General features: G+C 40.4%; 1 protein-coding gene across 1 annotated transcript; it reads left to right on the top strand.

The window, feature by feature from the left end:
- The first annotated feature begins 210 nt into the window (after positions 1 to 210).
- Positions 211 to 978, top strand: LOC126626829 (uncharacterized). The gene has a single exon (XM_050296234.1). The coding sequence runs from the start codon at positions 211 to 213 to the stop codon at positions 976 to 978; it is 768 nt and encodes a 255-aa protein (XP_050152191.1).
- The last annotated feature ends 11,941 nt before the right edge of the window (positions 979 to 12,919 follow it).

Below are 12,919 nucleotides of genomic sequence, written 5' to 3'. Positions count from 1 at the left end.
AGTGTTAAACCCATAAGAGAAAGTGCTCAACAGATAAGAGATGCTTTGATTCACTTGGCAAATACTAGTGAAGATCATAAGTCAAAGAGTGAAGCCAAATCCCTAGCAATCCATGAGCTGGAGAATTTTGAGTTCTTGTTAGGTATGATTATTTGGCATGAATTGTTGTTTGCTATTAATACTGTTAGCAAAACTCTTCAAAAATAAGACATGCATATTGATGTTGCTATTGATCAATTGAAAGGGCTTATATCTGTTCTTGATCGGTATAGAGAAACTGGATTTGAAGAGGCAATGAATGAAGTTAAGAAAATAGCAAATGAGATGGAGATTGAGATTGTTTTTAGTGAGAAACGCATCATTCAAAGAAAGAAACAGTTTAATGAGAGTGCCAGTGAAGTGGCAACACAATCAGCAATTGAAGCTTTTAGAGTTAATTACTTCATTTATATAGTTGATCAAGCTCGAACTTCACTTTATATCAGGTTTGAACAATTTCAGAAATACGAAGAAACTTTTGGGCTTTTGTTGAATTTGAAGAAGTTAAAAGATGTAAACAATGATAGCTTGAAAAGTTTTTGTATCAATCTTGAAGGATTTCTGAAACATGGTGAGCATTCTGATATTGATGGAAAGGACTTATTTATAAAGCTAAGAATCTTGAGAGAAACTTTGCCGAAGGAAATAAATCGGGCAATGGAAGTGCTGAAATATATAAGACAAATGGATGGTTGTTTCCCGAATGCATGGGTTGCTTATCGTATTTTGTTAACCATACGAGTTACAGTTGCCTCTGCAGAAAGAAGTTTCTCAAAATTAAAGTTGATCAAATCGTATCTTCGATCAACTATTTCACAAGAAAGATTGAATGGGTTAGCTATTTTGTCAATTGAAAAAGAATTGGTTGAAAAGTTAGATTACGTAAACTTAATTAGTACATTTGCGTCTAAAAACCCGAGACGTGTAATATTTAAGTAATGTTTGCATATCTTTCTTCTTTGGATATGAATTTTAATGATTTTTTATGTAGAAATGAAATTTTTCATGTATTTAGCGAAACCTTTTCTTATACATATAAATGTACAACAAGTCGGGTGTCAAAGAACTTTAGAGCCCCCATTTGAAGGCTCGCCTAGGGCCTCCAATTTCTCAGGGCCGGGCCTCTGTGTGTGTGCATGTGAGTGCGTGTGCGTGTGCGTGTGTGTGTGCGTGTAGGAGGCCTTTGAGGGAAATGATCCTCATTCTAAAAAAATGGAGATTAGTTGCGAGTCATACCACATCGAACTTCAATGATTCGAACCATCTATTTTTCAAGTTACACATCATAGATCATCCTTACAAAATATTAGCCATATCTGAAATTTTTGAGACATCTACTTGAGTTCAAAGAAATTGATGAACACTTTGTTCTATAAAAAACAATGAAAGTTCACCATGATAGTTAAATAAGCAAATGGTTTCGGATTGAATTGAATTTTTGCAAGGATGATTTATAAATCGAGACTTACATAATAAACCGTTTAGATCGTTGAAATTCGATACATTTAAAAGAAAATAGAGATTCCTTTCCTTAAATGGCCTAATATATATGTTGTCAGGATCCATAATAAATCAACCAAATGATATATGCGTACACATAATTACCTTAGCTTTTTTGTAAACAGCCAAAAGGGCAAAAAAACTTTGGAATTTCCAAAATCCACAAAAGGAGTTTAAAGAAAAACAAGTTTGATGACATAAAAGGTCAAGGCGTGCATTTGAAGACTAACAACTACACGCCCACTGAGCAAATCTAGCTAGACACCACATTGTTATTGATTTATCTTGTGTGATGTGTAATTATGAAGGTGAAACTACTATTCATACTATGGACCGTCCATACGCAAAATGTGCGTGGATGACTCACATTTAGGGGTTGTTGAGAGACCTTAATTCCTTGTCAGTGATGGCTTCGATTAAGGTAATCGCTGGAAAAATCTATCATGTCGACTTTGATCCCTTCCTAATGATTTTTTGGGCATTGTGAGGAGCAAGAAAAGAAAAGTTGTGGTCGGATAGTACGGATTTACCAGACATGTGTGCTGCTAACGCTATACATCGACGGCACAAATTTGTTTCTTCTAATTCTGTGCAACATGGGGATAGAACTCAGTTGTTGGCCCTTCCCAAATGGTTATCCCCACCTACAGGCTATATCAAGATGAACATTGGTGGCTCTTGAAACCGTGATAGGAGGGTGGCTGGTTTTGGAATCATTGTTCGGGGTAATACCGACAACTTTGTGGCAGCGAAGTGTGGCTGCTTGGAGGATGCCTTCTCCCCCCTTCAGGTAGAAGCTATGGTAGTCAGAGAAGGTTTAATTTAGGCGGTTACAGGGGTTTTCAAACAATTCATTATGAGAGTGATTCACTTCAGATTGTGAAAGCGTCAAAGGATTCCTCTACTAATTTGTCTTTAGTTGGACAAATAGCAGAAGATATCAAGGTGTTATTTCACTGAGCAAATATTTACTGATACCCACCGACAAGCTAACGTTGTTGACCATAGGCTTGCAAGAATTGGTCTCTCATGTAGTTAAGTTTGTGAATGGTATGATTCTCCTCCAAGTTTAATCATTGATTTACTTTTTGAGGAGAGCTTTGTGCCTTAAATGGCTTATGTAGCGAACCTTTTGTAATAACTTTATAAAATTGAATCTACTATCGTTTCCTTCAAAAAAAAAAAAATTCTCAATACATGGTGTGTTCGCAATAAATAATGAGTATGAATCTATGATTTATTTAGTAGGATTTTTCAACGTTAACTACACATTTTTAAAATGCAAATACGTCTGTATGTAAATACTAAGATACAATGGATATTGCGGAGACTATTTGGAAGTTTTAACTAACTAATAATTACCTCAATTTCAAGCCTCGAGGAATGGAGGTTGGGATGGTCTTTTATTGTGAAGAAAGTGGGTTGGTAGTAAAAGTTGGGAGCGAGCAAGATGATTCGACTTGGATGTATGGCTCCAGTAGGTATCCCCAGATGTTTGTGTTGAACTACATGATGATGTGCTGCTCGATTCCATCTCTAAGCAGAGCTGAATGAAGCGCACCACTTCTTACTTCACTACAGAAAAAACGAAAACAGGAAATCATTTTATATAAACAATTATCTTTGTTATCTAATTAAAAACATGATTGTGGAGCCAAAAATAGTCAAGAAAATTATGGAGGCGACACGTAGACTTTTGGGGTTAAAAAGACAAAATTACTCCTGAGGCACATCGGGACTCTCATGCGCATGCAATGGACAACAACGACTCAATCGAGGTCAAAGGTGATCAAAATAGTATTCTTTTAAAACCCTCTCATCACTCCTCACCAAATCTTTACCCACAAGGTAACTCCCAATTATTCTTTTCAAATTGGGAATAATTGCCAAATTAATTGATTAATTACCTAATTGATTGCAAGATATTATTTGGCATAATTTCTTTCAATTAGAGCCAACTTCTACCATAAGTCACCGGTCCCTATTTCTCCAAATAGGGCTAGCCACACCCCTATATATAGCCCTTCATTTCTCCAAAAACCTAGGTTGATTCTTCTGCTAAAATTCTCTAAACACTTTCTCTCTCAAATTCTAACTTTGGCATTGGAGATTCTTCGGCCAAAGGCCTCCCCATTCATCGTGGGCGCATGAGGCTCTTGGCCTTGATCCTGTTAATTGTTTTGTAGGTGCATTTTCATCCAAGAAGAAAAAGGTGGAAATTTCCATCCACAAATTGGTGCTTTCATTGAGAGTCTTGATTCACACGCTCGTAGAAGACTTTTGCATTCAAGGTTTCTAATTTTTTGTTCATTCATAGATTTTTCATACATTCTTATTTCTAGAATTTTTTTTATACAAAAATCCTTTGAATAAACGTAAAAGAAAAGTACAATGATAAGAGATTTGGAAACCACGACAAATGGAAATTCCAATGTTCAAGAATTTGGACCACAACGATCCACGAGACTCAACGTGACGATGAGTGGAGTGGCACTACCCTCACGGGGTACCACCGTAACAGCCACCACGGAAGCAACCACCGTGGCCACCATTGGTAAACTTACAACCCACGGTGAGCAGCAAGCCTAGGCACCAAGGGCAGCCTAAGCTGCTACCCCAGCAACGCAAGCCCAAGTTTAAAGCAGGCCTAAGGCATACCAGCCCAAGTCGCACCGAAGGTAGCCCAGCCCAGCACCACTTCAAACCACAAAGGCCCAAGCCCAAAGAGAGCCAGCCCGAGCCATGACCTGACGCGAGTACTGTGCACATCAAAGCTAAGCCTAGACTCAACTCTTATGCATGCCGCACGTGGAGTAGCCCACTTCCATGGTGTCCCAAGCAACCCAAACCGGTCCAAGACAGGTTCAGTCGTCCTGTCTTTAAATTTTTAGGCCGACAATTGAACCGGGGGCATTTTCACCAGATTTCTCTGCGGATTTGACATTTCTCAACTCAAATCTCGCACTTGGAGTCTACCACACTTCCATTACTCAAGGAGACGCATTCCTGATCGGATCATATTTATATATATTTTTACTTCGAATTCACTCGTCTTTTCTTAGTTAGTTCCTTATATTTTTGAGCTATTTACGTTATTTTTGTGTTTATAGGATTTGTTATGCAAAGAAAATAAAAATAGAACAAGTGAAATTTTATGTAATAAATTCGTCAAAACTGTCTGTGTAGATCAGCTTTTAAATTAAATTAAAAAAAAATAATAATAATGATAAGTCATGATGATGTTTGAAACATCATCATGATTCATGTTGTGAAGGGAGAAGAAAATGCACGGCAAGAATAATGGAAAAGAAATAAATTGGAATGATGGAGGAATAAAAGAAACATAAAGAAAGGAAAGTGGAGTGAATGGAATAGGGTTGGTGAAGCTAATGGACGGAATGAATGGCAAGCAGAAAAAGAAAAATAAAAGAATAGGAGGTGGGAGATAGACTTGCGGGGAGAAGCAGAAAGAGGAGGGGGAACAGCTGCCTTGCGGCAGCAGAAACCGAGGAGGATATAGAATAAGAAAAATAAAGGGAGAGGAATAAGAGAGGGCACGGACAGAGGAATAAGGGAGGTCAGAGGTCAGAGGTCAGAGGAGGAGGAGGCGCAGGAAATTGAGGGCTGCCTTTGGCAGCGTGAGAGAGAGGAGAGACGCGCTGACTGGACAGAAGGAAAGGCAGCTCGCAGAGGCAGGACAGAGGGGAGAGAAGGCAAAGGCAAGGAGAAACTGACGGGAGCAACACAGAGAGCAAAGTTTCACTCCATTTTTCTTGGTTTTATCTTCTCAAACCCATGTTTTATTTTTGGTTTAATTTAAAAATAATGTGTAACTAAATTTATTTTGGCTAGAGGTTAATTCAAAGCTATGAATATATTTGTAATATGAATTGATTACCTTCAGTTGTGATTTCTGAGTTGTGATTTAATTTGCTTAACTGCTTGATTGATAACTTATTTTTGTATGTCGATTAAGAATGCATACTTAATTTACATGCATGAATTTGATGCTAGAATATAAGTGAATTTCACCTAATCGTTATGAACTTATATTCACAAGTAGTGAAGGTTGTTATCCACAATCGTGTTAAGTGAGTTCTAGGCTGGATTAACATGCGTATTCCATAGTTATGAATGCCTAGTCAATGTTTATGATTTCCGTTGAACTTAATGATCTTTGTTGAATGTCTCTATCATGCGTATTCCATAGTTAGGGACTTTGATGAGGAATAATTTGGTTGTAATGCGTATTCCATTCAATCCAATGAATCTAGGGAAATCTAAAGAGTTAATTTAAGCGGACCTAATTAACTTGGAACATAATCATTCACAATTTATTGAAAGAACAACTGAAAATCAATTTAGGTTGCATATGTGTCATGTGTGGAGAAGAACCCTCTAGCTAGTCCGTCACCTGTCCTTTCACCTTAATTTCATGCTTTTGTCAATTCTGTAATTTATTTAAGTTTAATTTACTTCTCGTCAAAACCAAACCCCCCCATTATTAAATTATATTATTTAGTTAGTTTTCATTGTTGTTAGTCTTTTAATTCAATTTCCGTCCATTTCAGTTCTTAGTGTCTAATTTGATTGTTTTCATTATTTTGAGTCGTTCTAAGTGTGTTTCAAGTTATTAGAGTTTTTAGCCTAGTTTCGTGTCCTTGAGTCTTGTTTAATATTTTTAAATTAATTTAGAATAAATTAGCAATCCCTCCTAATCCCCGGCCTAGAACGATACCCTACTTACATCTATACTACAATTGTCAAAAAGAGAGTTTAATTTGTGTGTCAAGTAATTTTCACATCAATTCCGTCCAAGCTCTTCCAACCCGAATGGTGAACAACACTTGTCTCGACAAGTCATAAAGTTGATGAACGCCCTCACACAGCAGACGACCTTAGTGAATCAGTTCTTGCAGCACACTGAGATGCAACGTGCCCTTGGCGAGGTATCCCGAAGTAGGACAAGGGTAGATGAAGATCCTCTTCAACAGCGTCCCAACAAACAGTCACTCGACTAGCTACGAACATAGCGTTCAGGCAGTGTACACTCCCGACCAGGTCCCCGAGATAGTGTATACTCTCGTCTTAGCGTGCGGAGGAGCGTGCATTCCTGGTTAGGCCCATGAACGAGCATACACTCACGGTTGGGACCACACTTCGATAATCAACATAAGCAACCTTCCAGATGAAGTGTTCATTCGCACCTAGGCATGTAAGAAGCATCATTCACCTTACATCAGAGTAGGCAGCACCACAGATGGAGAAAAGTAGTCACTTATTCCAGCTCAAATTTAACCAGCAGCCCGCGAGGAATCCACTCACCTGCTAAGGATGTGTCACATGCACCGCAACCGTGGCATAGACGAGCCGAGCACATAAAAGAGCAGCCTAGACCAGCATGTCAAGACCTAGAGCAGCCAAGAGCTCCGGTACCTCCAATAAAGGTAAATTCATGAAGAAGTAACGAGGCTCTTGACCGTGTGATTGCATGATTTCTAACTCAACGAGGTCACCAATGAAGCACTACGACGGGACATGACCAACATGAGCAGGTCACCCTTCATGGACGAGATCGAGTAGGCAGAGCCTCCATGTCTTTCAAATGAGATGAAGATCTGGAGAGACACTTGAAGCATTACCGAAGCACGATGGTCATTTATCGAAACAACGATGCCCTTGTGTGTAAGATATTGACCACCACTTTGTAAGATGAGGTGCAAGATTGATTCCACACCCTACTGCCATGATCCATCCGAAGTTTTGATGAGCTTTCCTTAGTTTTCACCAAAGAATACTCATCTTACCATTCGATCAAGAAGAAGTCCAACCATTTGTTCAATGTGAAGAAGAATCCAAAGAAGTCGTTTCACGACTATGTGAAGAGGTTCAAATCAGAGAATGCGAAGATAGTAAGATGCGATGACTCGATAGTAAGTGCAGTTTTCGAAAAATGACTCATAGCAAATCACTCGTTGTTTGGAGAATTGATTATGAAAGAACTAACTATGACAAATTCTTTTGCTATGGCAGAAAAGTATGTACTTTGGGACGAGGCTCGACGAGCAGACAAGGCACCAGAGCAGCCTCGAAAAAAGTCCACATTAGCTCAAAAGAAGGAGGACAAAAAATAGTACAACAACAAAAGCAAGCAGGGGGCCAAACGTAGAGACTGATCCCCGACAAAATGAGGCTCAACGTCCAAAAACTACTCAAAGTTCTCGATCCCAATCCACCAAATCCTTTGTGGCATTAAAAATGAACCATGGTTCAAGCTGCCGAAACAATCAAAGGGAGATACTTCCAAGATAGACCACACCAAGTATTGTGTATTTGACCACGGTCCTGGTCACACAACCGACGACTGTTATACTTGGAAAAATTACCTACAAAAACTTGTAAAGGAAGACAAGGTCGACATATAGTTGGACATGCCAGCTACACGGCCTAGAAGGAATATAGATGCCGACAAAGAGCCGCCCAACAAGACGATTCAAATTAATGTCAACACCCAACCTGAGAGCCACTAATAATTATAAGAAGATAAAGATCCAACAAGCTCTACTGGTCTCGTAGGTCCAGGCAGTCAACACCCAACCTAGACCCATTGTTGGCTTCATCAAGCAGGATGCCAAAGGTGTCGACTTCCCGCACGACGACACACTGGTGGTATGTGTCCAACTAGTCCATGTTATAATTGACAGGATGATGGTTGATAACAAAAGTGCAGTCAACCTACTTCAGTACTCAGTAATTCAAAAGATGGGCATGGAAAACATAATCATTCGTTGAGCGGAGGTACTCACCGAATTCAACGAACACACCTCGACTGTCATCGGCTACATCACACTTAACGTGAAAACACCGCCAGTTGTCTCAAAGCAGACACTCACAATAGTAAGCAACCCGTTTTCCTACAATGGGATTCTAGGGCGGCCTTGGCTGATAAAGCTAGATGCCGTCACTTCCGTTAAGTATCAAAAAATCTGATTCTGCATCCCAAGAGGAGGATTCGGAGAAATCAAGTTTGACCAGGCCGCATCTTGACGATGCACTATGCAAGTATTGAATGAATAAAAAAAGAAGACTTTTACCCCTGTAGAGGCTATCAAGGTCCAAATGGACAACGAAACTACCAAATAGCAATTAAAGCAAGCAAATTAAGAAAATGGTGTCAAAACCCACGCAGCAGCAAACGAAACGGGGGGGGGGAAACCCAAAAAAGATGTCGAGCACATCATTCTTGATCCCTAGTAGTTGGAGTAGACTGCTAGAAATGGCTCATGTCTGAGCCCGAAATAAAATGAGGAACTGGTTACTTTTCTTAGGGAAAATCGTGACGTCTTCGCGTGGTCACCTTCCGATATGCTTGGCATCGACCCCAAGATAGCTTTTCATAAGCTGTATGTCAACCCCGCTGCCAAACTGGTGATCTAAAAAAGAAGACATTTTTCACCCAAGCGAGTGGTAACCATCGAGGTAGAAATTGACAAGTTATTGGAGGCCGGGTTCATAGAAAAAGTGGTGCACTTAGCATGGCTTGCCAACGTCATACTAGTAATGAAGAAAGAGAAGGGAAAATGAAGGGTTTGTATAGACTACACCGACCTCAATAAAGCATACCTGAAGGATCCTTATCCAGTTCCCCGAATCAATCGACTAGTAGATTTAACTTTTAGGAACCAACTGCTCAGTTTCTTGGATGTATACTCTGACTACAACTAAATAGCCATGTACGAGCTTGACAAGGAGAAAACCGCGTTCATGATCAAGCAAGGCACCTGCTGCTACAAGGTCATGCCCTTTGGCCTCAAGAATGCTGGAGCTACTTACCAAAGATTGGTAAATATGATATTCAAGAAACAAATTGGAGTAACCATGGAGGTCTACATCAATGGCATCATGGTGAAGGGTAAGCAGCGGTCAGACCACATCAGCAACTTGGTGGAAACTTTTGACATCCTTAGAAAGTATAAGATCTTAATCCTGCTAAATGCACATGTAAAGTATCTTCAGGCAGATTCTTAGGGTACTTAGTAACCTAACGAGGAATCAAGGCACATCCCAAGAAAATCCGAACAATCCTAGAGATGAAATCTCCAACTACCTTAAAGGTGATCTAAAGAATGACCAAACAAACAGCCGCCCTCAATTGCTTTTTCTCGCAGTCCACCGATCGATGTAAGCCTTTTTTTCAAAGCTATCAAGAAAGCACAATGAGACAAATGGGATGATGAGTGTGGAAAAGCTTTCCAAGACCTGAAGAAGTATCTCACATCACCTTCCTTACTATCCAAGCCAGAAGCAGTAAAAGACTTATACATTTACTTGGCAGTCTCGTAAGTAGCAGTGAGCTCTGCCCTCATACGAGAAGAGCTGAAAGCCAAATTGTTGGTAATATACACTTTTAAAGTTCTTCTCAATGCAGAAACTAGATACCCGAAGATCGAGAAATTAATTTTGGCGCTAGTTGTTGCGGCTCGGAAACTTAGACCATATTTTCAAGCTCACACAGTCATCGCCATGACTCAGTATTCTCTACGATCAATCCTACATGATTTGGACACTTATCAATGAGTGATGAAATAGGTGTTGAACTTGGCCAATACGGTTTAGTTTTCCGGCCCCACATGGGCCTTGGCATACTTCATAGCAAAATTTACGCCTAGCCTAGGTGATGTAACAGAGTGGCCCAACGACGACCTTGAGTTAATCGAGCACACCTTAGTTGCGCATGCTCTACCTGATGTAGACTTCTAGCATTTGCATGTTGATGGTGTATCCAACTACAAAGGCCCAAGAACAGGCGTGGTCTTGGTTCATACTCCAAATGGTTCGATGCTCGAGCAAGTGAACACTCTATGCTTTAAAGCATCCAACAACGAAGTAAAGTATGAAGCCCTACTAGTAGACCTTCGAATGGCAAAAGATTTGGCAGTGAAAAAGCTCGCAATGCATTGTGATTCCCAGCTAATCACTAGCCAGACTACTAGGGAGTACACGGTAAAACATCCAAAGATGATGCAATACCTAGAGAAGGTACGAAAGCAACTAAAGGCATTTCAAACTTACACTCTCGCTCAAGTTTCACGGGCAGACAACACCAATACAGATGCGCTAGCTGGCTTAGGCTCTGCCCTCGACCACCAACTCAAACGCTCTATATCGGTGGAGTATCTAGACAAGCCAAGCATAGAAGCGGAGCCAATGGCCGAGGTGTCACAGGTAGGTACAATTCTGAATTAGCAAGATTCCATTATAGACTACCTGGTTAATGGTACACTCTACACAGAAAGATTGGAGTCTTGAAAGCTCCAAATAACGACGATACGTTACTACATGTGGAACGACATTCTCGTCCAAAGATCCTACACTGGACTACATCTCCACTGCCTATCACTTTTCGACGATTTAAAAGGTTCTAAGTTCAACCTATGAAGGTGTTTGTGGAAATCACTTTGAAAGTCCATCATTGGCACAAAAGGCTCTTAACACAGGCTACTATTGGCCTACCATGCATCAAGACGTAAATGAGTTAGTATAAAAGTACGACCGCTACCAACTCTACAAGCCGATACAAGCACTGCCTGCTAGCGAACTACACCCACAAACAATGACCCGCAATTTGTAAGCAATGATTTGGTGAAGTTCTTCCAAAATATGGCATCAAGCAGCACATGTCCACGCCGACGTGTCCTCAAAGCGATGGGCAGGTTGAAGCATCCAACAAGATGATTCTTGACCGGCTTAAGAAATCCGTCTCTGACAAGAAGGAAAAGTGGCTAAACGAACTCCTCAGATGCTTATGGGCATATCGCACAACCAAATGATGAGCAACCGGTGAGACTCCGTTCTCTTTGGCATTTGGTTCAGACATAATCATACCTCCCAATGTCATCGTGCCGAGTATCAACACTCTACTGCCAAGCATCGAGCAGAACAATAAAGACATGGCCACAAACTTAGATCTAGCAGAGGAGAAATGCGAGTATTTGATCACCCGCGTCACAGCCTACTAGCAGCAGCAAAGTAGACAATAAGGGTAGTTACACCCTCGCCATCATGAACGACAAAGAGATCGAAAAGCAGTGGAAAGCCTACAATATAAAGAAGTACCAAGTGTGACCTCACGTTACATCATAGCCCGAAGACTCAAGCAACTCAACGGACACCACCTCGCAAGCCGAGAATTATCCAGTTATTATGCAATATTTACTTTACAACTAAGTTTTCGTTCGTTTCACTCGTTTTTCAATGAGGAATTTAGAATTAATTTACAACTTGGCTCGACTATATGTTTACAACAACTAATCATTCCCACACTTTAAAAGAAGACCGCGCCTTTCTTAGGGACTCATCGTAGGAATTGCACCCCCCGATGGACCAACCATGCTCTCCAATGCGAGAAGGTTAACCAATTCCCCAACACCCACATGGGTTTGCTCTCGAAGGCGGGAAGATAAACTTTACACTCTGAATATCTAGACATGGATGAGTCGGGCTGCCCTGGTATAATTAGGTGCACGATAGCTTGCACCGAGATTCCTAAAAGTAGCCACAATGCTTTTTTTCAAGGCTTAGCTAACTGAAGGATTTTAGGTCTCTTGGCCTAATACACAGGGAGTCGGGCCTTAGAGATAGAGGAGGTACATTACACAGTACGCCCTATGAACGGTTGCCCTAGAACCCTAAAGCTGCTACCGAGTGCACTAAGGTAGCCTACAGTTTCCAAAAGACTGTCTACTGTTTGCCCTTCGAGTAGCAAGCCGCATTAAAGTTATACAACTGCATGTTTCTGTGAAAGGTTAAACAACACTCATATACGAAGCTTCATCCACTGCCGACATGTTACGTAGCTGATAAGCTTCATTTCTGCCAAAGCGCAGAATGATCTACACCAATTCCTAAAGTATTGTGATACTTACTACACAACCCACAAAATTGGTTAAATATAGTATGTTATGATGCAAGCCACACAACTCAAAGGATTGAAGAAAGCCAAGGTTAATAGCCAAGTGATCACGTGAACTCGTCTGCTTCTGTAAGTAAGGCGTCTGATTGCAAACCCTATGGCTAACAACTTTGCAAAAGTTCTACACTAACACCTACGGCTGCATAGGCTACGCAAGCATGTCTGCTTATAGAAAAATAGCATGTCTGTCGTTGGTCTAAAAAGTCTAAGGTTAGGTGAGAACAAAATAAGTGAAGATGAAGAAAAACGAAGGAAGCAAGTTTATTAAATTTTTTAGCAAAATTTATAAACAACTAGCAAAGACTGAATGAGTTCAAGAAAAGAAAACAGCAACAAAGAAAATAAAGAAAATCCTAAAGGCTATTTAGAAGACTACTATTTAATAGCTTGGACATCTCACGACTACTC

Source organism: Malus sylvestris, chromosome 6, assembly GCF_916048215.2.
Source record: "Malus sylvestris chromosome 6, drMalSylv7.2, whole genome shotgun sequence".
In the NCBI taxonomy this organism is placed as follows: Eukaryota; Viridiplantae; Streptophyta; class Magnoliopsida; order Rosales; family Rosaceae; genus Malus; species Malus sylvestris.
Note: the sequence above shows the minus strand (reverse complement) of the source record. Positions and strands in the feature narration are given on the sequence as shown.